The following is a 26816-nucleotide window of genomic DNA, read 5'->3' as shown; positions in this document are numbered from 1 at the left end:
TTTTTTTTTTTTTTTTTCTGTTAACATGTTTGGGGAAATTCCCATTTAAATAATCTTACTACAAATAATATCTTGATAATATATAAGTTATAATGAATTTAACATTGAATATCATTATCATTAATATGGAATTGCCCTATATTCGTCTAATCGTGCTATATAGTTATAAGGAAAATAGGATGAAATCACCAAATTGAACACTAAACTTTAATTAAATACTAAAATAACCCTTGTCCTTTTCCGTATGTCTATTTTTTTATTCTCCAATCTTTCACCAAACTAGCAAGTTGACGGTTTGAGCATATGATAATCAATGATTTTTATATCATTTTTACATGTAAAAATTATTATATTTATGATTTATAATAAAAAAAAAATCATTTGATTTGATGCAAATGTGTTAGATTTTTTTCTTTGGGTCAAAATATGGGATGAAAATAATGTTTTCCGTGTTACTATGCATTTTTGATGTGAAATTTCTGTTATTTATTACTAATTTAGGTTAAGAAAGACAAACATATAGATATTTATGAACACCACCCCCCAAAAAAAAAAAAAAAAAAAATTCTCTGAATTTAAAAAAAAATGACGAGATTCCTTGTTATATGTTAAGATTCTCGTATTTTTTACAAAAACTTTTTGAGATTCTTGTAATTTTCATAATTTTTTTTTTGATATTTTCATAATAGTTTGGCCAAATAATAGTCAGCATTTATAAGGTCATTATTATAAGTCTATAAGGGCTATTTAAAAATTATTGAGAGTTATGTTGTAATTTAAAAACGTCTCTTCTGAAATTTTACGAGTCTCTCATAAATTTTATCAACTAATTTATTTATTTATTTATTTTTTTTAAAGATCTATATCTAACCTAAAAATGTAAGTTTTTAAAATATAAATTACAAGAATATTTGCGTATATGGGTTATTCTAAATTTCCTAATTAATATAAGAGAGACATTTTAGAGTTTATCATTTTTTTACTAAGACCCTCAGATATGGTTATTTCATCAATTTTCGTAGTTATGATATGATATATTAGTACAAGGACAATCCTTAAGAACTTTTAATGCCAATATAAATTGTTAAAGTATCACAAAGTCCATCTTCTGTTGTTATTGTGGTGAATGATATTTTTCACATCATTATGAACAATATTATCACATGATATTGTTTTATTAACTTACTTTTTAAAACTTCATCATATAACATTTTTCAATTACATAGCCTCATATATATATTTGCTATTTTCAAATGGTTATTGAATAGTAACTAAACATACGAGGCATTTGATTTGAGATTTTAAAATAATATTTGTACTTATATTATATCATTTATATAGTATAATATTAAAAATGTGACTTTTTATTTATTATATTAATATTTTATATTCTCAAACTGTTTTTGACATTATATAAAACATATTTTCTTAAAATCTCTCCTTAAAAAAAAAAAAAAAATTATAAAAATAAACATTTGAAACTTAACGATATTTTGGAGCATGAAATTAATCCACCATAATAATAATAATAATAATAATAATAATAATAATAATAGTTGGAATCAATTTTTTAAAGGAAAGTTAAAAAAAGAAAAAGGGACCCATACCAAATGTATGAATGTAGTAATATAATAGGGTCTTTGTGCAGATTAAATTAATTTTTTGAACTAAATTATAGAAAACTTATATGAATTTTTTTATGCAAGGATATATTATAGAATTATTGTCAACCTTGAAATCCGATTTTATGCCTTACATTAAATTAGAAATATATATCTTTAACATTTTATCTTATAAAGGATGTGCAAAAGTAATTTCAAATTCATTTTTTAATTTCTAAAGTGGTCCCTAATGTTTATTTTTTATTTTATTAATTCTTCAACTCTGTTGTCATAATCTTCTCCCAGTAAGGTTAAAATAAGATAATAATTGATTGTCTCTATCATTTACCTTTATTTACAAGAAAAATACAATATTATGTAGACCTTAATTATAATTAAGGAAGAAATTGTGTAATTCTCAACATTACTAAATTAATCAATCACGTGTTTTTACATTTTCCTTTTTTATTTACTTTTATAATTAAGTGAAGCAAAACAAGACAAGTTGCCAACAGTTTTCGAGCGGCAAATCAGTAATTTCACATCCTTGTTTGGAATACCAGGGTCGCGATTAGGCAGTTTCAACACACAAACTAGGGGGCGGGAATTGCAAAACAAATGAAAACTGCTTTTGCTTTCCATTGTTTTAGGTTGTTTTCTCAAAACAATAAACACTTTCTCTTCTCCATGGCCCCTGGTTTTGCCCTTTGTCCATTTCTTTATATATATCAATATCCATCTGCCCCTTCCGTTTCTTCCATCAACAACTCTCTCAAAATCTTGTCTTTCTCATCGTCTCCACGCCAACTTTCGATTTTTCTTGTGGCGTTTCTGTGTTTTGCTTGTTTTTAATCTCAACTAACTGTACATACTTGAAGGAGACATTGGTTGAATTGGTGTGTTGGTTTTGGTTTACTATATAGAGTTGTGATGACGATGGAGGGCGGCGTGGTTGAGCAAAGAAGAGAAAGAGTTGAGCATGTGAAGAAGGTTGGATATGCTCCTAAAGCTATCAAAAAGAAGAGATGTAGAAACAAAATTCAAAGATGTGTAGAGCCGAAGGTTCCTCGAGCGCTGCAAGAATTGTTTGTTGCGTGCAGAGATGTGTTCAAAGGCCCCGGCTCTGTGCCTGCTCCTTGTGATGTCAACAAGTTGTGCAAAATTCTTGGTAAATTTTTTGTTTTTGTTTTCAAGTCTTTTGTTTGATTTCATTTCGTTTTGAGTTGTTGGTTTTGTGATTTTTTGTGTTCTGTTATTGCATTTGCATGTGTTTTGAAATTGCCATGCATACTTTGATATATTTATAGTATTTTGAGCCTTTTCCTGTGTAAAGCTTGAAGTCAACGATTGTCACATTTGGTATAGAAATTTGAAATACTTGAATCTGAGAATAATTTTATAAAATTAGATTTTGATATTTGAAATTCTATTAAGCTATCAAAATTCTTGGTTAAGTGGTTCTAAGTTGTTGATCAGATGGTTAAATTGTTAGCTAATTTGCCAAATCTTAGCTACTTATGTGTTAACTAAAACCAATTCAGTCGCGTTTTCATGTTCTACTTGAACTCTTCCATTATTTTTTCCTAAATTATTTTAGATCATTCCTTTTTACCAAATATCGATGGATTCAACCACTCGATATTATAATAAGAGCTAGTAATCTTTCTCTATCAACCCTTTTAGCCTCATTCTTTAAGGATCAGAAAAATCCATTTCAAGTTAGATTTTGTTACTTCAAAATCTTGTTTCTTCTACTTCATTTTTAATCATGTAGGCGTTTATTTTATAAGAATTAATGGCTTGGAGCTATTTAACAACGAAATGGATAATGGGCTTGGCAAATTCTGATGGCTATAAGCTTAACGTTGGGCCATTAAAATTATCCCTTGAAGTTTCTATTAATCTGGTTACTATGGATCTGGGGAGTACTTTGTCGTTTCTCATTTGTAGTTTACTTTCCAAGTGCTATTTAAACAATTAAACTGGATATAGATGTAATGAATAGTTAGAGGAAGACAAGAGGGTGCAATTAAACAATTACTGTGGATATGAATTCAGATTTATGCCTGCTGGTATTGACAGATGGCACCTATTAATAGATTCCTTGGGCAAGTGTTAAGCAACAATACATATGGGTATTTTTTTAATCTTTGCTTTAGTTTATGTTTTTCTAATATTCAATAGGGTCTAAATCGCACTTAACTTTGCATTAAAGCAATGGGATACATTATAATATGGTTCAGTAATGTCAACTGATACTTTAACATCAACCAAAATGTGGAGTATTTTAGCTGATGTATATTATCCTGTAGATGATATGAATTTTAGCTGATATATATTATCCTGTAGATGATATGAAGCCAGAGGATGTTGGGCTAAGCAATAGGCTGCAGAAGATCTTCAGTGCTCAAGATGCAGCTAAAGGGCATCTAATGGAAGATGGAGTTAAGGGGTCTCCAATTGTGACATACACAACCATATACAAGTGTTCGAAATTTTCGGTAAGACTAGATAGTTCTCATTGGTTAATTAGTCAGTCTGTTGTTTTATATCTGCATATGAAACATAATGAAATGGCCCTTTTACAGTTCTAAATAGCCTGAACTGAAATTTGAATGTTCTTTTTTGAGTTTTATCATAGTATTTTTCCAAATTCTGCTCAAGTAATTAGCATTCTTTTTGTTATTCCTTTGTGCAGCTATGTCTTTTCTTTCTTCCTGCAACTGCTGTCATCCCCTTGCATAACCATCCTGAAATGACTGTGTTTAGCAAACTCCTCCTGGGAACAATGCACATAAAATCGTATGATTTGGTTGATCCTGTGAGCTCCCATGGCTCTCCGCCACATTCACAACGTGAGTATTCCTTACACAATCGAGTTTGCACACGCGCTCACACACACTTCACTCGCTACTCATACTAACTTGAATGAGGTAGAGAGGGATCATTTATGTACCAATGTTGCGATGTATTTGCAGCTAGATTGGCCAGGTTAGTAGCGGACAATGATTTCACAGCGCCTTGTGACACTTCTGTATTGTATCCAACCACCGGCGGCAATATCCACGAATTCACAGCTATTACAACGTGCGCAGTGCTCGATGTGCTTGGACCTCCCTATTCGAAAGCTGATGGTCGAGACTGCTCACACTACAAGGAGTTTCCATTCTCTGCATTTTCAAGTAAGTGAAACTTGACAATCTAAAGATACTAAACTAATTTCTCTTATCCAATTTGAAGTTATGAACAGAATTTGTAAATCATTCCTCAGTTGTGAATCTTAATGTATGCAGATGGAGAAAATTCAGTGAATGAGGAGGAGGGTGACTGTTATAGGTGGTTGAAAGAGATTGAAGTGCCAGAGAATTCACAGATGGATGAAATTGAGTACTTAGGTCCACAGATCGATGATAAATAGTAACTAGCTATCTCATTTTTCAAAGTTTCACACTATAATCTCTCTCTCTCTCTCTCTCTCTCTTTTTTTTTTTTTTCGTCTTAAGATGATGTTCTTTTTGTATTTATATGTAATACACAGGTATCTTTTTGCTGGGTTGAAATTTCACCATGTTGATTGTAAAGTATCTTTTCATGTATTTGATGTACAACACGATACACTTTTGTTGACGAAGAAAACAATGGCCATTTTAGGTCGCAACTAGACCATTAAAAGTTGTAGTTGATTATTTTTATTGGTTTTGAACAAAAAGATAAGATTGATACAAATTAGAAATAAGGAGTCAATTAGCCTTTGAAGTTTGAATAAGTCATGGGAGGCAACTTCTCCCATCTTTTTCAGCCTTCGTTTCTAATATTAATTCAGTCATTGAAAACGACCACTCTTGAGTATCGTTAAATGCCCTTTAAATTTTATAAACAGCTTCGTCAATATTATACATACATATAGTCCACAAGAAGTTTGTTTTTCCAAGTCAAATTGAACAAAATGGCTAATTTTATTTATATAATATTATTTCTAGAAGAACCTTGTTTTTGTAAGTCAATGACTTGGATGAAGACAAGTAAAAAATGGGCTGTCCACCATATTTTCAAGGCCCATTTGGTCGATTGTGCTGTACCAACTTAAAATTCGGAGTTGTTTTCCACTAAACTACTGATTCTTAAATAGTTTACCAATGGAGTTTCACAGCGTATGGAACTTTGGGCTTTTATTCGGTGTGAAAATGAATCATCATCAAATATTAAATTATTTCTTGGGTAAAGGGTAATATTATAAAGAATAAAAAATACATCCTAATAAGGGGATTACCCTTAAACACTGTAACCTTGGACAGGCCAAGGCACCAAACTGAAAAAAAAAAAAAAAAAAACACTGCCAGTGTCCAACGCGGGCACAAGCAAAAAAAGAGCCTAAGTGCTCCACCAATCACCTGATAAGTGTCTATACAAAAATCTAACCAGTCCATCACCCAGAGAAGCATGGCTGGAGTAAAAAAAACCCGGTGAAAATAAATATAAAATAAACAGTAATACTATACTCACAAACCTTTTTTACTAACTTTTTTTTACAAATGTAACGGCTAGTAATTGATAAGCTTATAATGGATCTAACAATGAGACCCGTCTAATCAAATATGGACTGACTAATTATAAACTATCACGTCAGAATTTGTGACAAAAAGTTGTGAAAAATGTTTGTTAACTTATCTTTCTTCGTGAACAAAACAAAACCTGTAGACTGACCTCCACAGCTGCAGCTACCAAACAAACCACGCAGAGAAATACCCACATTCCTGCTGTTAGAAACCTTGCAATTACTGAAACTGACAATCCAGCAACCAGCCAAACTAAGTCACAATCAGAACACAAACCCACTAAGCGGCCTGGAAAATGTCCCGATAATCGTGGATAATAACTCCCAAAAACCTGCAATGTCTCACCAAATGCACAAATAACTCCCGAAAAGGAAAAACAATGAAACAGCAGGTACATAAGTTAAGCCAGTTTCCACAGAGCCTCATCTGCCAGACCATAAGGAAAGGACACAGCCTCCTGATAGGCCTGCAAACACCAGCAGACTCCCACAAACGACCTCCCAAAACACTCCAGAAAAAAGCCATGGGCATAAAGAAGAGGTAGGCAGCAAGCAAGGGAACTGACAGTGTAGGCTAAGACATTCTACAAGCCTCCATAAAACCAGTAGCAAAAAAGGATAGAACCCCCCATCTGAGAATTTACAAAAGCAGCAGGGAGATGGAAAATAAGGAACCTTCATATGTACACACTAACAATAATGCTATTCAAATCTAAAAACACTCAGTAACCGCAGACGGGGAGCTTGTAATGACGGGTTAGCGAGACACGTCCCTCATGGAAAAGAGAGCAATTAGAAACAGAACACCTGCACAAAAGGACCATAGCGACAGCAACAGAAAAACCAGTTTCCTTTGGGAGCCAACTACTATCCCAGGACTAGTCTTCAATGTGGGCTGCTATGCCCACCCTATAAGGGTCTCCGGAACCCTTCCAAACACATAGGAACCAACTGCTAATGAAGACATACAAGAAGAAAACAGATTAGTTATCAGACTTGGTGCAGCTCAGGGGAAATATTAGTTACCAAATATTAAACTTGCCATGATGGAACTTGAGAAATTCGCAAGCAACATTTATCACATATGAAAAGATCAATACACAATCTTACATGGAGCCATCAGCCAAATAGTACTATATATACAGTAAAACAAACCCATAACCAGACACATTTATGTTCATCATTCAGTTTTCGGTTACATTCCTCTCTCACAAAGGAGGATTACAGGCAACGCTAAGGAAAAATAAAATAAAATTGGGGGCGGCATCCCAAGACCAGCTTCATTTCCTTCTGGAAAATGCACCAACATGCCCAATAGAACCTAAAAGATCTGCACAAAAGTGAAACAAGCTTAATTTCAGATTCATCGAGTGCTAAATTTTTTTCCAAGGCCTTGATAATCAAAATGAAAATTTGTCTTGTACACAAACAAAAATAATAATCATTTAACACCAAGGAGAGTAGAAAAGTCTGAAACTGTTCTTCTGTAATAAACATGGATTACCAATCAAATACAAGAACTATCTGATCAGTAAGCAGTTATTAAATAAATCCAATTAACATGTCATAGACCTTCCAAACTGAACTAAATAAACATCAAACAAGTATGTTACAATAGTAAAGCTCAATAACCAACATGATCATTAAAATGTGTAACCGAATGTAAAAGAATATATTTGATCTTTGTGAAAATTAAAGATGTAACCAATTTAATACATGTGTGATCATTGTCACATTCAAAGACAATAAAATAATTTGGAACAAACATTCTAGGCAAACTGCCAAAACTCATTCGCGTCTCTTTTCTAAGTCTAATTGTGCATCTATATGTACAAGCATACTTCAGCCCTTAAGGTCTAGTCAGAATTACACAGATAAATTAAACATACTAGAAATTCGGAGAATAGACATGGTTTTTCCCTTAGTACGTGGCACTGGATAGTATGAGATGATATGGTATAGTCTATCTCATGCTATGCTTTCTGAGATTTCTCATGATGAAGCTTGTTATGATATTTGCACATATCGTATGGTTTCTATCTAGCTACTTTAAAAAAATGTTACACAAAAATCATTCAAAGGAATAGGCCATTTGGTCAGGCTTGTCCTAATTGGCTTTTTCCTTAAATTCCAAATCCGTTCTTCCATTTCACAAATCAAGGTCAATTTCACACTTACCACAAGATTGATATTTATATAGATATCCTAGTGCAAACAAGTTATATATGAAGATCAAAAGGAAACAAACAAAAGTAATTATAACTCAAGAACCACAATCAGATGTTCAATCAAGATCAAGTTATTGTCAGTCATGTACTGTATATCTAAACCATGATTGCAATGAAATAAAAATATGTAGATAAAGAATTGCTACAAAGATCAAGTTATTGTAGACATATGTAGTACATCACAATAAAAGAAGAAAGTAAAGAAAACAAACAAAAGATGTAGCATGCTGGAGACCTCGTTCAAAGGAAAAACTACTCGGATATTGCAGAAGATCACATATTCCTTATTTATAATATCCTAAAATTGTGTAAACTGTCTGTGCAACAGTCGAAGCAAGTGCTATTATCGCAGCAACGAAAGCAATCGCACTCCAGGGGCTTCGGAAATATTCGTGAATAAATTGAGCCATCGAAGTCATGAATTTGTTGTCATAGCGTCTTTGGATTTTGCTTTTGACATCTCGATATATATTAGGATTTGACACTAAGTCTGTGCCTATCTCATTAAAGAGTTTAGCCACGTCTTCATCACTACCCAGAAAATTATGGAGTATTTGCTTATCTCGCAACTCTTTAACATCTTGGGCTTGATCAATGAGTATATCGAGAAATGCTACATAAGAGGAGACCCCAAAGTCATTTACAAAATCTGGACACATTTCGTAAGCGATCAAGTTCAAGAACTTGGATGCAGTTGAGTCGTCCACTTGAATAAAAGGAAGCCTCAAAGCTCCAAGATTAAAAGTAACGTCTTTCAAACAACCTGTGCCACTAGGCCTCAACCGAATCCCTGCTGCCTTAAGCTCCTCAACATTACGGAAAAACTGCAAATCATGTACTTGTGTACATGAGAAACAATTCTCAATTGGCTTAACAATGCACTCCATCAAGTTCTTAACCTTTTCAAGCGGCTCAGTTATGTATTCGGAAAATTTCTTAATTAGTTGTCGAACTATGGTGCATGGCATTTGGTTTTCCTTGACATCAATTTGGAGTAGTCCTGTTCGCAAAAGGTCCAGAAGATGCATTGGATTTTCATTTTGCAATGACTTATGTTCCAATTGCTCATGCTTCTCTCTTGGGGCCTTGATGATACCAAAGATGAACTTCTCAATTGATATTATCATCCGCGTTCGGTTACTCATGCAGCTTATTAATAATTTGAGGACTCGATAAGGAAGTTGGTTCTCCAATAAGAACAGATCTTGCTCTGCATATACCAAGTACTCAATTTCAATACCTTGTTCTTTGAACTCCTTAATCATGGTATCTTCCTTATCAGTCACTGCAAAATCTATATAATGAAGTAGTGCACATCCATCCACAAAAAACATCCATGCAAGGTCATCATCAGGGAATGGTGCAGTTTCCTTCTCCTCATAACACTCCCTCAGATATTTGATCTCTCTCCTAACTTTGGAATATAATTTTGTTTCATCCAAATTATACTTTTTGATGAATAGAGAAGCTAATTTGAGTTTTAGCTTTTCTGTGTTCTTCAAATTTGAATTATTATGATGGTAAGGACCGATTGCTATCATCCTTGGCACATAGTGCTTAATCAATTTTTCGTTGGCACGCAAGATAAACGGAACTTTTTGTATCTTCTGACGACAATTCACTTTCACTATGGCATCATCCAAAGATTCGAACTTCTGCACAGCACTATCAGTAATGAATGACCTGACTTCCTCCTCAGTGATGTCGATTACATAGCTCCGATCCTCACTGTCATTACTTGTTTGAGGTCTTTGTTCCCGCCGTCGACGAAAAGATAGAAACATTCGGGTGAAAGAGGGCCGTTCCTAAAATGAATATTATAAATTAGGCTTAATATTGAAGACAATGATATTGATATAGTAATTTGATCCGTTTTCTAAATAAAGAAATATTAAGCCACGCATAACTGAGTAGCAAAACTCTTTATTTATAGAAAAGAGAAAGTTAATATGTTAATTGAGTTCTTATTTCACATGGAATACTTATTTTTGAGATTGGAAACCAAAGTTCTGGAATATGCGCTTTTCGACCTATAAAAAAACTATGATTATCCAATTAGGTTCAGGTGTGAGAAAAGAGTTAAAAAGAGATAATAAATGGAGAACTGGGGAAAATTAGAGTTTCTTTTAAGGGAATTGAAAGTGTCGGCTGAGAGAAGGTGAATAAGAGTTAGGATTCAGGGTTTTTTTATTTTTTATTTTATAAGCTTGAGTTTGTTAGACTTGTGCAAATTGATTATCCATAGTTGGTGTACGAGTGTATGTAAGAATAGTTGTGCTCAACCACATAAATGCTCGTTTGATTAATTTTTCTTAAGTCTAATATTAATTATCTCTAATATTTCATTGCATTTATATGTATTTTCTTTTACATTATTATGTGAGTTTCAATTTATTTTTAATTTTATTATTTTTTGTATTGAAGTTTTATTAGTCTTCTGATTTTTTTTTTCCTTCTTTTACTTCTAATTTGCCATAAAATTCAATTAATTTTAACTGATTTGCCCACAATCATGATTCAATTTTTCCTTTACTCTCCTTAGTATTAGTTAATTGTTATCTCTATTGTTACTATAAAAAATAAATTTAAGGAATTCTTAATAAGCAATAATAATTATTATCTCTTTATATGAATTTTTAGTTTTCAAGTTTGACAATTATAATACCTCAAGATCTTACCAATGTTTTCAGAAGCCATAGTAGAAATCACAATTCATATAAAGAGAGAACACTTATTATAGCTTGCCACATGTTTGTCTATCCAACCAAATTATTTTTCTATTTTACTATTACGTGTTACTTTTTGATGTTAGTTGCTGTAAATTAGAGTTTTTGAAATAAAAAATAATCTTTTGATTTAAAACAAAATTAAGGAACATAAACTCTTTTTCTTATTACTCAATATCATATAGAAATTTAACCAATCAAGTAAGGCCGCAACTGAATAATTGGTCTTACCACATGTGCTTGTGTCCGAATGCGCGGTGTTGATTGCATCTCATCGCATGGTGCGAGTAGGTGCTGTTCCATTATAGCAGTAATTACTTGATCGCCTCCAACTGTTCCGCTTTGATTAGAAACTCAGCAGCTGTAAATGAGAGTTTTTAAAATAAAAAAAATAATATTTTGATTTAAAACAAAATTAAGGAATATAAACTCTTTTTCTTATTACTCAATATCATATAGAAATTTAACTCATGATTAAATATTAACCAGTCAAGTAAGGCCGCAACTGAATAATTGGTCTTACCACACGGTTAGCTCGTCGTTCTATTATAGCAGTAATTACTTGATCGCCTCCAGCTATTCCGCTTTTACGTTTTCCAGAACCTTGCTTGATGTAGATCTAAGAATGTTTAAACGGTGTGTCTGCACAACATGCAGTAGTGTTTTGATTGTTGATGTAGGCCTGAGGGTTTTTAATACTAACAAAAGTGACAAGGGCGTAGGAGAGGTGGTTTAAGGTGGGCTGAAGTTTTTAAAATCTATGGGGCCCGAACGACATCGTCCCACCTAAATTTTGCCCCACCGACATTTATTACCCAAAAAGTTTGAAAACAACAAATACTCACTTTCCGTGAAGATATTAGTAAATTCCGTTTGAAGGAGGACAATGTGATAATTTCTCATTCAGCCGGAAAATCTTGGAATTTAAAATTTCAGTTACAGTTGCTTGCTAGGTCAACTGCAACTGCTATCCCTCCCCCTCCCCCCCCCAAAAAAAAAAAAAAAAAAAAAAACTTCTTTTGCCTCTGGCCCTCTGCCACTGCAACGATGAAATTGAAAGCTCATTAGAAACCGCTTAACTGTTTCTCTCTTATGCCTTTTCACTTCTCTTTTTCCAACTCTTCAAATTACTGATCTTTTCACTATTTCCTGTTATACATATGCATATACATATATATATTGTTGGCATCCTCTGTTACTTCTATTTAATGCTCTTTCTTCTGAACTTCAGGACTTTTCTTTTCCAACCCTTCTCCTCTTTTCAGCTTCTCTTTCAGCCTGAGATAGCTCGACTCTTGGTCGGTTGATCTTGGTTTTCGGTTTCATCTTTGATTACTATCAGTTTCTGCACTGTTTGATTCAACTTCAAGATGTTTTTCTTTAGAAAATTTACACCATTGTTTGAAGTATATTGATGCCTGATATCAAGGACATGGATTTCTCTTTCCACAAACTTCCCTCTCTTTCTCAGGTAATCCATAACTCCATTAAAGAAAATATTTTTCTTCTTCCTTCATGGTTTTCTTTTCTGTTTTTGGCTCAAAGTGATTATTATTATTATTTATTTTTTCAGGTTGGGGAAGAACTAAAGGAGCTATGGGGGATGGCTTTGCCATAACAAGACTTTTCGTTCTCGATTTTGCTATCCTAGGTCAACTGTAACAGACATGTGACGATCATGCAACTGTAGTTGAAATTTTAAATTCAAAGATTTTTCGACTTAATATAAAATTACCACACTATTCTTCTACAAACGGAATTCGCTAACAGATCCGTACAAAAAGTAGTTATTTGTTGTTTTTAAACTTTTTGAGTAATAAATTATCGTTGGGGCAGAATTCAGTGGAGGATGATGTTCGACCAATCTATGGCCATAAGAAAAGTTTTCAAGTTATTAAATGAACCACTCAAATCTTATCTTATCTGATGAAATCTACTTCTATTATATCATATATGAATTGGTTTTGATTGTGAAGAGATTGAAGGACAAAGTGTTGATGGCCTAATCGGCTTTACCACTTTTACTTAGCCCATTCAAAGCTCCCAATTTCATGCTCAGCTTGTGCTTGTACTATTCGTCCTTTTTATCACTTTAATAATTGTCTCTTCAAACTCTTCAAACTATAATTTAATAAATATGTTAAATATAAAAGTCATAAGAGCTAACTAGCCCGGGGTGATCGGTTCTGGGTATTTTATATTTTTTGAAGGAATCAGAATAAAAACTAGAACAGGAATCGGCCAGTTCCTAAGATTTGGAATTGGAACCGAAACCGATCAATTCCAGTCCCTAGAAACTTAGAATCAAAACCTGAAGAATAGGTTCCGATTCTGGTTCCAGGTACCTAGGTTAATTTAAATTATCGCCTATATTATAAAAAATAACAAATACACCCTCAATAGTTTACAAAAATTACAATTCAGTCATGATTCCTACCATGGTATCCAGACCTCGGTTCCAGTTTCGGTTCTGATTCTAGCTCTAGGTTCCAACATTGTAGGAATCAGAATCGGACCCGGGAATTCTTGGTTCCAATTTTTCAAAATCAGAATCAGAATTGTGCCTTGATGGCACCGGTTTCAGTTCTACCCTTTACCAATGCTCGCCCCTATTATATTTCATATATATATGAGTTAAAATCAATTACCCCTTATCGTTTCTAACATGTCATTTTTGGACAACTATGACATTTTTAATCAAATTCCCCCCAATAGTTTCATGAATAAAACAAAGAAGGACTACTAACTCCCTCTAACTAGCTGTTAATAATTTACCCTAACTTGAGTAAAAGACTAAAATACCCTTTATAATAAAACCTATGATTTTCTTTTTCTCATTGCTCCCCCTCTAGTTCTTTTTCGTTTCTTCTTTTCTGATCCCCCATCTTCTTTCTTCTTCCCCTCTTTCTCGACTACCACAAAATCCATCATCAACCACCCAAAATTCCACCCCAAAACACATATTCAACAACCACAAATATTGCCGCTACCAGAAAACACATAATCAATCACCACAAAAACTCATCATCAATCACCTAAAATCCCAACACAAAACTCTATCTTGAATAACCACAAACAAAACCCATTCCCTCACCAAAAAACCAACCCCAAAGTCCACCATCAACCACCAAAAAACTCATTATCAACTACCTAAAATCACCCCAAAATCCATTGTAAAACCAATATTCAATCATCACAAAACAAACCTATCTTTAACAAATCACCACCACAAGACTAGATTGGTGGTTAAGGGAGAAGCTAATGGCTACCAAGAGAGGACCTCACAATGGCCATGTGAGCTCCTTTCATGGTGGCCATATGGTTGTCACTCATTGGGGAAGAAAGAGTGGGGTAAAGTGGGAAAGAAGAAAAAAGAAGAAAGGGGGGAGAGAAGAAGAAGAAGAAGAAGATAATATAAAAGAAAGGAGGAGAAAGAGAGAGGAAAAAAATGGGGAGAATGGAAAGAAAATGGGAAGGGAGAAAAAAAGAACAAGGATATTAGGGCTAGAGAATATAAAAATTGAAAATACTATTATGCCCTTTATACCCTAATGGACATTACACACTACTTTTCTTATCTCAACATCTCCTCTCAAACGAAATCTGGTCGAGGGTCTTCACTACCAGTTTCAGTCATCAGCAAAAAAAAAAAAAAAAAAAAAAAAAATCAGCAACTTAGTTCTGAAAGAATATCAGCAACTCAATTCTGCTCAGTTATGAAAGAATATCAGTAACTCAATTCTGACTCTTCACTACCAAATTCGCAACTCATCAACAAAAATATCAGTAATTCAATTTTGACTCTTCACTACCAAATACAGTCATCAGAAACTTCACCAACATTCATTATCAATTCTGAAAAGTGTTAGCCACCAATTCACAACTCAATTCTGACTCTTCACTACCAAATTCGCAACTCATCAACAAAAATATCAGTTATGAAAGAATATCAATAGCTCAATTCTGACTCTTCACTACCAAATAGAATATCAATAGCTCAATTCTGACTCTTCACTACCAAATACAGTCATTAGAAACTTCACCAACATTCATTATCAGTTCTGAAAAGTGTCAGCCACCAATTCACAACTTAGTTCAAATTCACAACTCAGTTCTGATTCTTCACTACCAAATTTAGTCATGAGAAACTTCACCAACATTCATTAACGGTTTCAATCATCAGAACACATCAGCCATCAGAATCAGTAACATTCACTATCAGTTTCACCAAACCTGGTTAGAGATCTTTATTACCAGTTTCAACCATCAGAAGCTTCATCAACATTCTCTATCGATTTCTGATTCTTCAGAACTTACTAGCCAATTACTGAACATCAGAAATATACTGCAAACTGGAAACACAAGTTGTAGAAATTGAAGCTGTAGATTTAAAAAAAAACTACATGTGCAAAATATGAAAAACACCACTCAATATTAGGACCACCAGTTGCTGTAGAAAGTTACTGTAAAAGAAAATCAGCAACCAAAACTCAAACTTGCACCATCAAGAACTATCATTTTTTGTCTGAGCTCACTGAATTGAGCAGCTCAGAGAGGTTTTGTTAGAAGATCAGCAATTTGAAGTTTTGATGGCACATATTGAACCACCAGCTTCTTGGCTAAAACTTGTTCACGAATGTAGTGTGCATCCAGTTCAATATGTTTGGTTTGTGCATGGAAAACTGGATTAGAAGCAAGAGCTCCAACACTCACATTATCACACCATGTCACTGGAGTTGTAGGAAAATTTAGACCCAATTCAGAGAACATATTTTGTAACCAGGCTACCTTAGTGGCAGTTTGGGCAAGGGCAGTGGCGGATCCAGGAATTTCACTCGATGGGGGCAAAAAATAAACAAAAAAATTTGAGGGGGCAAAAGTCAAAGTCTTATAGGGGGTAAAATGCAACTAAATATAAATACTTATACAATCTAAAGTTTTTTCAAGTTTGAGTGGGGGCCGTGGTCCCCACTCGTCATTAAGTAAATCCGCCACTGGGCAAGGGCTCTGTAATCAACCTTAGTTGAGGACAATGCTACCACTTTTTGCTTGCAAGAACTCCATTGAATGAGATTTGGACCTAAGAAAACACAACACCCACTTGTAGATGTTCAGTCATTAGGACTACTTCCCTAATCGGCATCAGCATAGCATTCAATACTTAAGGATGCTACTGGCTTAAAATGCAACCCAAAATGAAGAGTACCTTTGATGTATCTCAGGATCCTCTTGCATGCTTGCCACTACAGATTTATTGGGGCTTGCAAGTGTCGATTGAGCTTGTTAACAGGGAAATTGATGTTAGGACGAGTAAGGGTCAAATATTGAAGAGCACCAATAGTGCTTCTGTATAAACTGGGATGATCAAAGGCTGGACTATAAAGTGAAGATAACCAACAACCATTGGAGTTGAGCAAGCATGAGCTTCAAGCATATTAGTCTTCACAAGTAAATCAGTTGCATACTTAGTTTGTTTGAGATGAATTCCAGTTGGAGTTCTAGTTGCTTCCAAACCCAAGAAATACTACAGAGACCCCAATGTTTTCAATGCAAATTCATCATTCAGAGCTTTCATTAGTTGACTGATATAAGTAGGATTGGACCCGGTAATAAGAATATCATCAATGTACACCAAAACATAAGTGACAGCATAATTTTCCTTGAAAATAAACAAGCTAGAATCTGAGATGGAGTTCTGAAATCCCTTAATCTGCAGTGCAGTTTTTAACTTGTCAAACCAGGCCCTGGAAGCTTGCTTCAATCCATACAGAGCTTTATTCAGTTTACAAACAAAAGATGGATGATCAGATGACTCAAAACCAGGTGGCTATCGCATGCAAACTGTTTCATTTAGAGTGCCATTAAGAAAGTCATTGTTCACATCAATCTGCTGAATATCCCAAGCATTAGAAACTGCCAAGGTAAGAATGATATGAATGGTGGATGCTTGATGACAAGACTGAACGTTTCAAAATAATCCAACCTTGGTGTTTGTTGAAATCCCTTGGCCACTAGCCTGGCTTTGTATTTTTGTAGACTGCCATCTACATTGAATTTGGTCCTGAAAACCCATTTGTTCCCCATAATATTCATATCGGAAGAAAGTGGAACAAGAGACCAAGTGTTATTTTGGACAAGAGCATCAAACTCAACTTGCATGACTGCTTTCCAAGTTGGACTTGCAAGTGCTTCAATTACAGAATTAGGTTCAGGTTCAATGAGATCCTGACTAGTATTAAGATAAGCTGAATGCAACAAAATATCAGCTTGATTTGAAACTGGACTAGATGGACCATGAGGAACAGATGTATTCTGCATAACTATTGTCAAAGTTGGACTTTCAAGAGCTTCAATGGTAGATTTAACTTCGAGAATTATAACATCCTGACCAGTAGTGCATAAGACTGAATGCAGCAAAATTCCAGATTTGGGAACTGAATCATTATTTGATTTGAAGACAGCAGTACCAGATTTGGATCTTGTAACCATGGGATGCAAATTTGGAACAGTTTATATTGGCATGAGATCAGTAGAGACTTGTGCTGATGATACATCAACTTTAAGATGGCAGTAAGGGAAAACACAATCTGAACTGATTATAGGTAAGGAGGATACTGATGGTAACAAAGAGGAGTCTAACGGGCTACTATAAGGTGCTGTATGTAGTGGATTTGTAGATGGTGAGGTGATAGTCATCGGTGCAGGTGCTGATGGTAATGTATGTGAGCTGATATGTTGATTTGGGGAGTTTAAAGGACTGCTACAAGGTGCTGTATGTAGTGGATCTGTAGATGGTAAGGTGATAGTCTTGGGTGCAGGTGCTGATGCTAATGTATGTGAGTTGATATGTTGATTTGGGGAGTGTATTAAAGGGGAAGGTGAATTTGTGACTGTATTGGATGAAGTGGTATGAGTAGCAACTGTTGAATCATTAAGGACATCCTTGTTTGAAGACTTTGTTATTGTAGGAGGAACATGAGTAACTGAAGAAGAGTTGGGTAGTATGAAACAAGGTATAGGAAATGAGGAAGAGATGTTGGAACTATCTTGTTCAGTAAGAGAAATCTGTTTGGAGGAAGAAGTGTCATAAGGATCAATAAATTGTTTGCTTTGGAATGGAAACTCTGTTTCATTAAAAGTGATACTAGGTGTAACAAATTTTTTTCCATCTTCTCTTAAACACTTGTACCCCTTATGAACTAAACTATATCCTATAAATACACACTTGGAAGAATGAAAACTAAACTTATGACTATTAAAGTGACGAAGATAAGGAAAACAAGTACACCCAAATAATTTAAGACTCTCATAAACAGGCTGTCTAAGAAACAATTTGAAATAAGGAGTATCACTGTTTAGGACATCAATAGGCATTCTATTACTTAAGAAAGTAGCAGTCTCAAATGCTAACCACCAATAATGTAGGGGTATATATGCATGTCCAAGTAATGTTAAACCGATTTCTAAAATATGTCTATGTTTGCATTCACTTCAGCCATTTTGTTGGTGAGTGTAGGCACATGAGTGTCTAAATTGGATGCCTAAGTCATTTAGATAAGGAATAAGAGTTTTATACTCTCCTCCTTGATCGGATTGAAGACACTTTAGTTTAGTGTTAAATTGCCTCTCGGCGAGGTGATGAAATTTAACAAAAACAGACTTAACTTCAGCTTTTGTTTTTGAAGGAAAAACCCATGTAAACCTACTAAAGTCATCTAAAAACTGAACATAATACCGAAAACCTTCAATAGACACTGCAGGGGTAGGACCCCAAACATCACTATGAATTAAAGCAAGTGGTTCAAGAGCATGTGACTAGGAGGCAGGAAAGGGGTTCTGATGTAGTTTACCTAACTGACATGCATCACGGAAGAAGTTTTCAGATTTTTGAAATTGTGAAACTTGTGAGTTAGAACTTGAAAATATGGTCATGATTTTTCAAAAAGCAGTAGAATTGGGATGTCCTAATCTCCTATGCCAAACCATATGAGAAGGAAATTGTTTATTACCAGCAAGGCAATGAAGATTGGGTTGAATTTCAGGCTTAATAAGATTCATCTCATGCATATTTATATGTGAAACATTAGGTGCATGCAAGGTAGTTAATTGCACATTTTCGGGCAAACTTAGTTTATTCTGAATAGCATGAGACATTTCGGACTTAGAACATAAAAGTGCATCACTAATAGATTTTTGTTTAGACTTATCTAAAGTAGTTACACATGTAGATTGAAGTTTATCAGAATTGTGCATGTTAGAATCAGAAATATCAACAGCAAAATTAAAATCAGAGACTGAAACAGTTTGTGAATCACAATAATGATCAATTTTATTAGCACTAAAAATGTTGCAAATTTCTTTACATGATAAGGATGAACAATTATTTGTAGCTTGCATTTGAGACTGATTTCAATTGAGAGTGGCATCAGCAGATACAGCTAACTTATTTTGAATACTAGGCCTATGGAACTGACTAAATAGTGCATCTCCTGAGAGTTGGACAGAATGAACTACTTTATTAAATGATGAACAATAGGTAGGTGATACAAGTGAAGTTGCAGAGGTTGAAACAGTAGAAGGAAATAAGGCATGTGGAATATTCAGCTGGTATAAACCTCCCTTAAGGCCCCCTTGTAGTAACATTGCCTTTGTGGATTTGTCCTTAACAACACAGCAGTTTGCATCAAACTCAACAATAACATTGTTGTCTTTGGTAAACCTAGAGATGCTAAGCAAATTTTTTGTAATGTTTGGCAAACAAAGTATATTCCTAAGATGTAAACATTTGGAATCCAATGAACTAGGTAAGATAGAATGACCTGTATGAGAGATAGAAAGGTGCTTACCACTGCCTACTTGAAGTTGAGCATCACCCGCATAAGTCTTGCTAATTTGCAGCTGTCTGATCAGAGGTTACATGATCGGTTGCTCCAGAGTCCATATGCTGGATCAGTGGAAGAGAAGGTTGTAGCACTATCAAACACATGAGATGGTTGATAATAATGATTCCCAGATTGTCCACAACTTGCACCATTATTAGTATGAATTCTAACCCTTGGTCCAGTAGAAACAAAATGAGCTTGACTATAACCAGAGTTCTGCTGACTGGGTGCTCCAAAACTTCCAAAACTTTAAGTAGGAGCAGATGTATTGCTTGACTATCCAATGGTGGAAGAAGGATTGAAATGTGCTGAACCACTATTTGGGACTGGTGGTGAGTGGTCATTATGTAATTGATTAGCAGTAGAGAAAGTATTGTTCTAAGCATGCTGAGGATAAGTCGAGTTCTGATAGTGCTGAGGTAATACATTTTGGTAGCCTTGATGAGCAAGAACAGGGTGCTACTGTTGAGACACATGAACAGGCTACTGCTGCTATGAAATACCACTATAAGCTGCATTAAAACGATGATAGCACTGAACAGCAGAGTGTCCAGCCTTATTGTAGACCTGACAAATTAGTCTGTTTCTCGCACTACCATGGCCTCTGCCTCTTCCATAAACAGGAGGTCCAGTCCAGTTTTGATTCAATCCATTACCAACAAAAGGTATAAAGGTTTAAGGCTGAGAGGATGTGAAGGCTGGTGGAGTGACATAAGTCTGTGAACTATAAGGGTTTCCTAGAGACATTAGGGATGGTATAGTGTGCTCAAAGTTTGTAGATTTGTTGTAACTAGTCTGCTCTTTTGCTTAGAAACACTAGGTACATTAGGATGATTAACTAAGGCTACATTAACAAACCTATTATAGAGATCCACTGAGTTAAATATTTCTAGTCTCAACTCATATTTTTGAAGTAAAAATTGTGCCTCTTGAAGTGTAACATTATCAACTTTGGACTCTAATTTGGAAGTGAGGGTCATAACAGTAGCATCATACTCAGGGCCTAACCCATCTAATACGTATTGATGCAAGTCTTCATCAAATACAATCATTCCACTTGCTGCTAAACTTTCAAAAATCTCTTTCATCTTTTTAACGTAATCATTAATGCTTAGACTACCTTTTTGAGTTGTTTGAAGCAAATTTTTAAGATGAAGAGCTCAAGCCTTGGAATCTGTTACAAACTCGTTTTCTAAGGCTAACCAAAGTTCAGTGGCTAATCTACATTTTGAAACAACACAAAACATACTTTTTGATATTGATGCAAGTAGCCAGCCAACTAAGCATTTGTCAACTCTTTTCCACAAAACATAAGCTGGATTAAGTTGTTCACTAACCTCAGATTCATCGATTAGAACTGGTGAGGGGCAACAAGCTCTTCCTAAGAGGTGATCTTTCAATTCATGAGACCCAACAGCAGATAACACTTGAGAGCTCCAAAATCGGTAATTATTTCTTGTCAGCTTAGGGTTTATAACTTACAAGCTTGAATTGAGAGCTGAAGTAGATCGATTTGAAGAATCTTGCAACATTTCTCGATTGCCGTTAAGCGTATGAGAAGAAGAGGAATCCTTAGCCATTGACGTGGGTCAGGGCTCTGATATCATGTGATTCATGCAGAAATCTTGAACGAATTTAGAGAGCAAACTGATTGTATTTCAATTGACTAAAATTTTCGATACAAATGAGGAAGAGCTACTACTCTTTTATACTAACATTGTTACAGAGTAAAGAGTAAAGTGAGCTGAAACCTTTACTTAAAACGACACCACTTTGACCTTTTATCAAAAGCATCCAAATACTTAACGACTTTGCACTTTCACCCTCTTATATCAACATCTCCTCTCAAACCAAACCTGGTTTAAGTACTTAACCTCTGTGCACTTACACTACTTTTCTTATCTCAACATCTGAGGGTTTTAACTAATACTATTAACAAAAGTGACAAGGGCTGAGGTTTTTAAATCTATGGCCATAAGGAAAGTTTGAAGAGTTTGCACAACATGCAGTAGTTATTAGATGAACGACTCAAAAGTCAAAACTTATCTTATCTAGAATCTAGATGATAGCAACTTCTATTATCTTGAATGGGTTTCGATTGTGAAGAGTTTGAAGGACAATGTGTTGATGGCCTAATACAAAGCTCCCTAACACTTTTACTTAGCCCATACAAAGCTCCCAATTTCATGCTCAGCTTGTGCTTGTGCTATTTTTTTTTTAATTGTCTCTTCAACTCTTTAAACTATAATTTAATAAATATGTTGAATATAAAAAGTCATAAGAGTTAACTAGCCATATACTGCCTTAAAAAACAACGATTTTGTATTTCATTCATATATCAGGAGTAAAAATCAGTTTGCCCCTTATAGTTTCTGAAATTTTAAGATTTTGGACTCTTATGACATTTTCAATCAAATTCCCCACAATACTTTCACAAATAAATCAAAGAAAGACTACTAACTCCGTCTAACTTGTCGATAATAATTTACCCTAAATGAAGTAAAAGACTAAGATACCCCTTATTAATGAAAACTTAATGATTTTCTTTTTCTCATTTCTCCCACTCTTGTTTTTTCTTTCTTATTTCTCCCCCATTTTTTTCTTCTTCCTCTCTTTCTCAACCACCACAAAATCCACAACCACCCAAAAATCCACCCGAAAAAACATATTCCACAGCCACACAAACAAAGCCCCTACCACAAAAATACATCATCAATCACCAAAAAAACTCATCATCAACTACCTAAAATCCCAACACAAAACTCTATCTTCCATAACCCCATAAACAAAACCCATTCCCTCACCATAAAACCAGCCCCAAAATCCACCATCAACCACCACAAAACTCATTATCAACTGCATAAAACCACCCCAAGATCCATTTTAAAACCAATATTCAATCATCACCATACAAACCTATCTTTAACAAATCACCCCCACAAGATTAGATTGGTGGTCAACGGAGAAGCTCATGGTTGCCAAAGGAGGACCTCGCATTGGCCACTTGAGAAGAAGAAGAAAAAGATAATATAAAGAAGGGGGGAGAAAGAGAGGGAGAAAAAAGATGAGGGAGAAAGGAAAGACAATAAAGGGGAGACAAATGATCAATACTGTGAATTTTAAAATATATAAATATTTCTTTAAATAGATAAAATATGAAAATATCTCTCATTCAAACTTTAAATAAAAGTGAATCACTTTATTCAAATATAAACGCATAAATCAAATCCTTATTTATTAAGTACTAAAAAAAAAAAAAAAATACTGATGATAAAAAGAAAATTAGATGGCATTACATAAATAGAATGAATTGAAATTTGAACTTTCTTTCCGTAGTATTATCAATATAATGTTCCAAATTCTGATCAAGTTATTAGCATTCTGTTTTTTTACTCTTTTATGTAGTAACTTCTTCATTGACAACTAATACAGTAAAATCTCTTTATAATCATAATGGTGGAATTGATTAATTTTATTGCTATGAGGAGGTTATAACTTAATAGAGGTGTAGTAACAAAAATTTCTTTATAATTCATGTTTTAGTAGTACAGTATTATGATTTCAATTGATGTTTTAATACTATTAAGATTTTAATTCAACGATTTGATTGCCTACTTTGGAAATGGATAGAAGATTGTGTCTTGAAACCAGTAAAGATAATTGTCCTTGATGGAATTGCAAATGCAATTGCTGCATGGTAAAATTGATGTGAAGCCACAAGCTATTGCCAATTATTTTAATCATTACAAAATTATGCAGCAAATTGATATGAAGGCACATACTATTACCAATTGTTTTAATCATTACCAAATTAGGATCCCCGATGTCGATGAATTACAAGTTACAAATGAAGAGGATGAGGAGAGTCAAAGAGTCATTGTAGAATTTAGTGATCAAATTCGACAACTTCAGTACACTAATCAAATGGATATTAATGTCTTTCTCAATCATGCAAATGAGCAATAAGTCATGTATGCTTTAAATAAAGAATAAATCATTACTACAATTAGAAAAGAAGATAAAGGAAATAATTATGAGGATGATAGTATGGAAATACAAAAAGTTTTGTGCCAAGAAGCTCTAAACATACTTAAGAAACTAGAAATATTTGGCTTCAACGAGAAGATGTTTATGCTAGTGAGTAATCTACCCGCAAGTTAAAAAATATAGTAACAACTCTAAAGCACAAATCATTATCTCAAACAACTTTAAATAAATATTTTATTTCATCTTAAACCTTTAATGTAACATAACATATTTTTTTTTTCTTGCAATATACAAATAATTATTACTATGTGAAGACAACTTTTCTTAAGACAAGAATTAGAAAAATTATAATTTATTACAACGTAGAGTTTATTCTTATTTATGACTATCCCAAATTGGGAATTGAATTTTTTTATGACTATATAGAGTTTATTCTTATATAGAGTATCACTATAGAGAGGTTTTACTGTATTATCCCCTTACATAACCATCTTTGAAATGGTTGCGGTCAGCAAGCTGCTTCTAGGAACTATGTGTTGGAGTACAAAATGGAATGCAAATTATATGTTTTCCTAATTGTGAAACAATATTGCGTTTCCTTATTCTAGGAGATTATAAATATTATTGCAATATTATGTTTCTTTAACATGTAACTAAACTTTTATATAAATAGGTGATGTATTCACAATTTAAAATAATTCAATACAATTTAATTGAATTCATTTAAAGATATCTTTTGGGCAAACTCTGATCCTTTCAGTTGTCTCTTTTATCCTCTCAAAGATATCTCTTGGGCATACTCCAGTGATTTCTTTTTTTCTTTGCCGACTCTTGCCTTCTCATACTATGCACATAAAATGATAGGATTTGGTTGATCTTGTGAGCTCACATAAACATTCACATCGTAATTATTCCTTACACAATGAGCATGCACACGCACATTCAGTTGAATGCGGCAAAGAGGGATCATTTGTGAACCAATTTGATGATGTGTAGCTAGATTGGCAGGTTTAGTAGCGGACAATGATTTCACAACCTCAGGCGACAGTTCGTGGGTCCACAATTCTTAAAGAATCTCTACGTTTCATAAACCCATAAATCCATACACCATATTAATTAGTTCTAAACAAATGCTCACATACCTATTCCTAGAATACTTGACCTCATCATTAATAATTGTTAGGTTTAATTCAAACTCAGTCCTAATCGATTTCACTATCAAACACACCTAACACACATAATACATGAATCAAACAAGAAAGAAAATCAAGAACACGAGAGATTTTTACCGTGGTTCATTTATCCTAATGGAATAAACTACATCCATGTTGAGCTCCATGTAATTTGGGGCTCACTGTACTATAAGGATCAAGATCTTTCAAATTACAAGCCAATCAACACCAATTACCCAAATCTCTCACTCACACAAAAACCCTCAAATCAACCCGTAACTACAACTAACAAGACAACCTATACAAAGTGTCTCTACCAAAAGAAAAAGGCTTATTTCTTCTACCCACAATTACCACCAATTGTGACCCAATTACACGATTTGAAGAGAGCCTAAACAAAGAACCCTAGCACAGTCGAATAACGCAAGAGAGAGGGAATTGTTCTATTGTGTATTTCTCTTGAAACTCAGCTTTATATAGTTTCACTTCTTGGACTGCTTTGCATCGTTGGATTATGCTGGATTCTATGGCTGAGATTTCTCATTTAAGATAACCCTAAAACGATAGCGTAGTGGCAGATGCAATGCGACACCGTTTAAAGCTTCACTCAACAATCTCCACCTTGAAGCTTTAACACATCACCAGATCAAGAACCTTACCAGTGCAGTTTACCCACAAATAACCCATCATAGCTCGATTGCTGCAGCTCACTTAATATGTGGTAGGTTCAAACAGTGCTTGAACTTGGCTAGAGAGACCACATTTGTTCCTATGTCTGCAGGGTTGTCACCAGTGCAGTTTACCCATAAATAACCTATCATAGCTTCATTGCTGTAGCTTACTTAATATGTAGCAAATTCAAGCAGTGCTTGAACTTAGCTGGAGAGACCGCCTTTGTTCCCATATCTGTAGGGTTGTCCTCTGTTGATACCTTTTTCAGATTGATCACCCCTTTATCCATAAGCTCCCTTACAAAATGGTATATGACATTTACATGTTTGGTCCTTTCATGGTAGACAAGATTCTTTCTGAAATGTATGGCACTTTGGCTATCTGAATAGATAGTGACTGCACCATGAAGTAGCTTAACTTCTAAAAGCAGCCCTTGAAGCCAAATAGCTTATTTGAAAACGTCTATCATGAGCACATACTCTGCCTCGGTTGTGGACAGAGCAACGATTGGCTGAAGCTAGGACTTCCAGCTTACACAATTTCCTCCCAAGGTGAACAAGTATGCAGTGGTAGATTTTCTTGAATCTCTATCACCTACAAAATCGAAATCTCGAAAACCTACAAGATCAAGTGAGTCATATCTTTTTCCATATTCCAAGCTAGCATGCAAAGAACTATTAATGTATCTAAGCAGCCATTTAAGAGCAAGCCAATGTTCAAAACCAGGGTTTGACATGAATCTACTTAAGAAAGAGATTGCAAAGGAAAGGTCTAGTTTGGTGCTTATCATGGCATACATGACTGACCCAATTACATTTGCAGAAGGGATGTTTTCCATTTTAATTAAATCAGCATCAGTTTTGGGGCATTGTTATTTACTTAACATAAAATGTCTAGCCAAGGGTACAATCACTATTTTGGATCCGCCATGCCAAATTTAGACACTAACTTTTGCAAGTAAGAATTCTGGTGGATTTTTAGCTCATGGTTATT

General features: G+C 34.4%; 2 protein-coding genes across 2 annotated transcripts; one reads left to right on the top strand and one right to left on the bottom strand.

Moving 5' to 3' along the window:
• The first annotated feature begins 2249 nt into the window (after positions 1 to 2249).
• Positions 2250 to 5060, top strand: LOC116129917 (plant cysteine oxidase 2-like). Its single transcript, XM_031415664.1, has 5 exons — positions 2250 to 2769; positions 3951 to 4102; positions 4300 to 4456; positions 4580 to 4783; positions 4895 to 5060. The coding sequence occupies exons 1-5, from the start codon at positions 2532 to 2534 to the stop codon at positions 5017 to 5019; spliced, it is 876 nt and encodes a 291-aa protein (XP_031271524.1). The 5' UTR covers positions 2250 to 2531; the 3' UTR covers positions 5020 to 5060.
• Positions 5061 to 7226: 2166 nt separating this feature from the next.
• LOC116129923 (UPF0481 protein At3g47200-like) lies at positions 7227 to 11756 on the bottom strand. Its single transcript, XM_031415672.1, has 4 exons — positions 11634 to 11756; positions 11342 to 11471; positions 8620 to 10189; positions 7227 to 7486 (listed from the first exon to the last, which is right to left on the bottom strand). The coding sequence occupies exons 2-3, from the start codon at positions 11411 to 11413 to the stop codon at positions 8669 to 8671; spliced, it is 1593 nt and encodes a 530-aa protein (XP_031271532.1). The 5' UTR covers positions 11414 to 11471; positions 11634 to 11756; the 3' UTR covers positions 7227 to 7486; positions 8620 to 8668.
• Between the last annotated feature and the right edge of the window lie 15060 nt (positions 11757 to 26816).

This window comes from Pistacia vera, unplaced genomic scaffold (assembly GCF_008641045.1).
Source record: "Pistacia vera cultivar Batoury unplaced genomic scaffold, PisVer_v2 Contig214, whole genome shotgun sequence".
NCBI classification, from domain to species: domain Eukaryota; kingdom Viridiplantae; phylum Streptophyta; class Magnoliopsida; order Sapindales; family Anacardiaceae; genus Pistacia; species Pistacia vera.
Note: the sequence above shows the minus strand (reverse complement) of the source record. Positions and strands in the feature narration are given on the sequence as shown.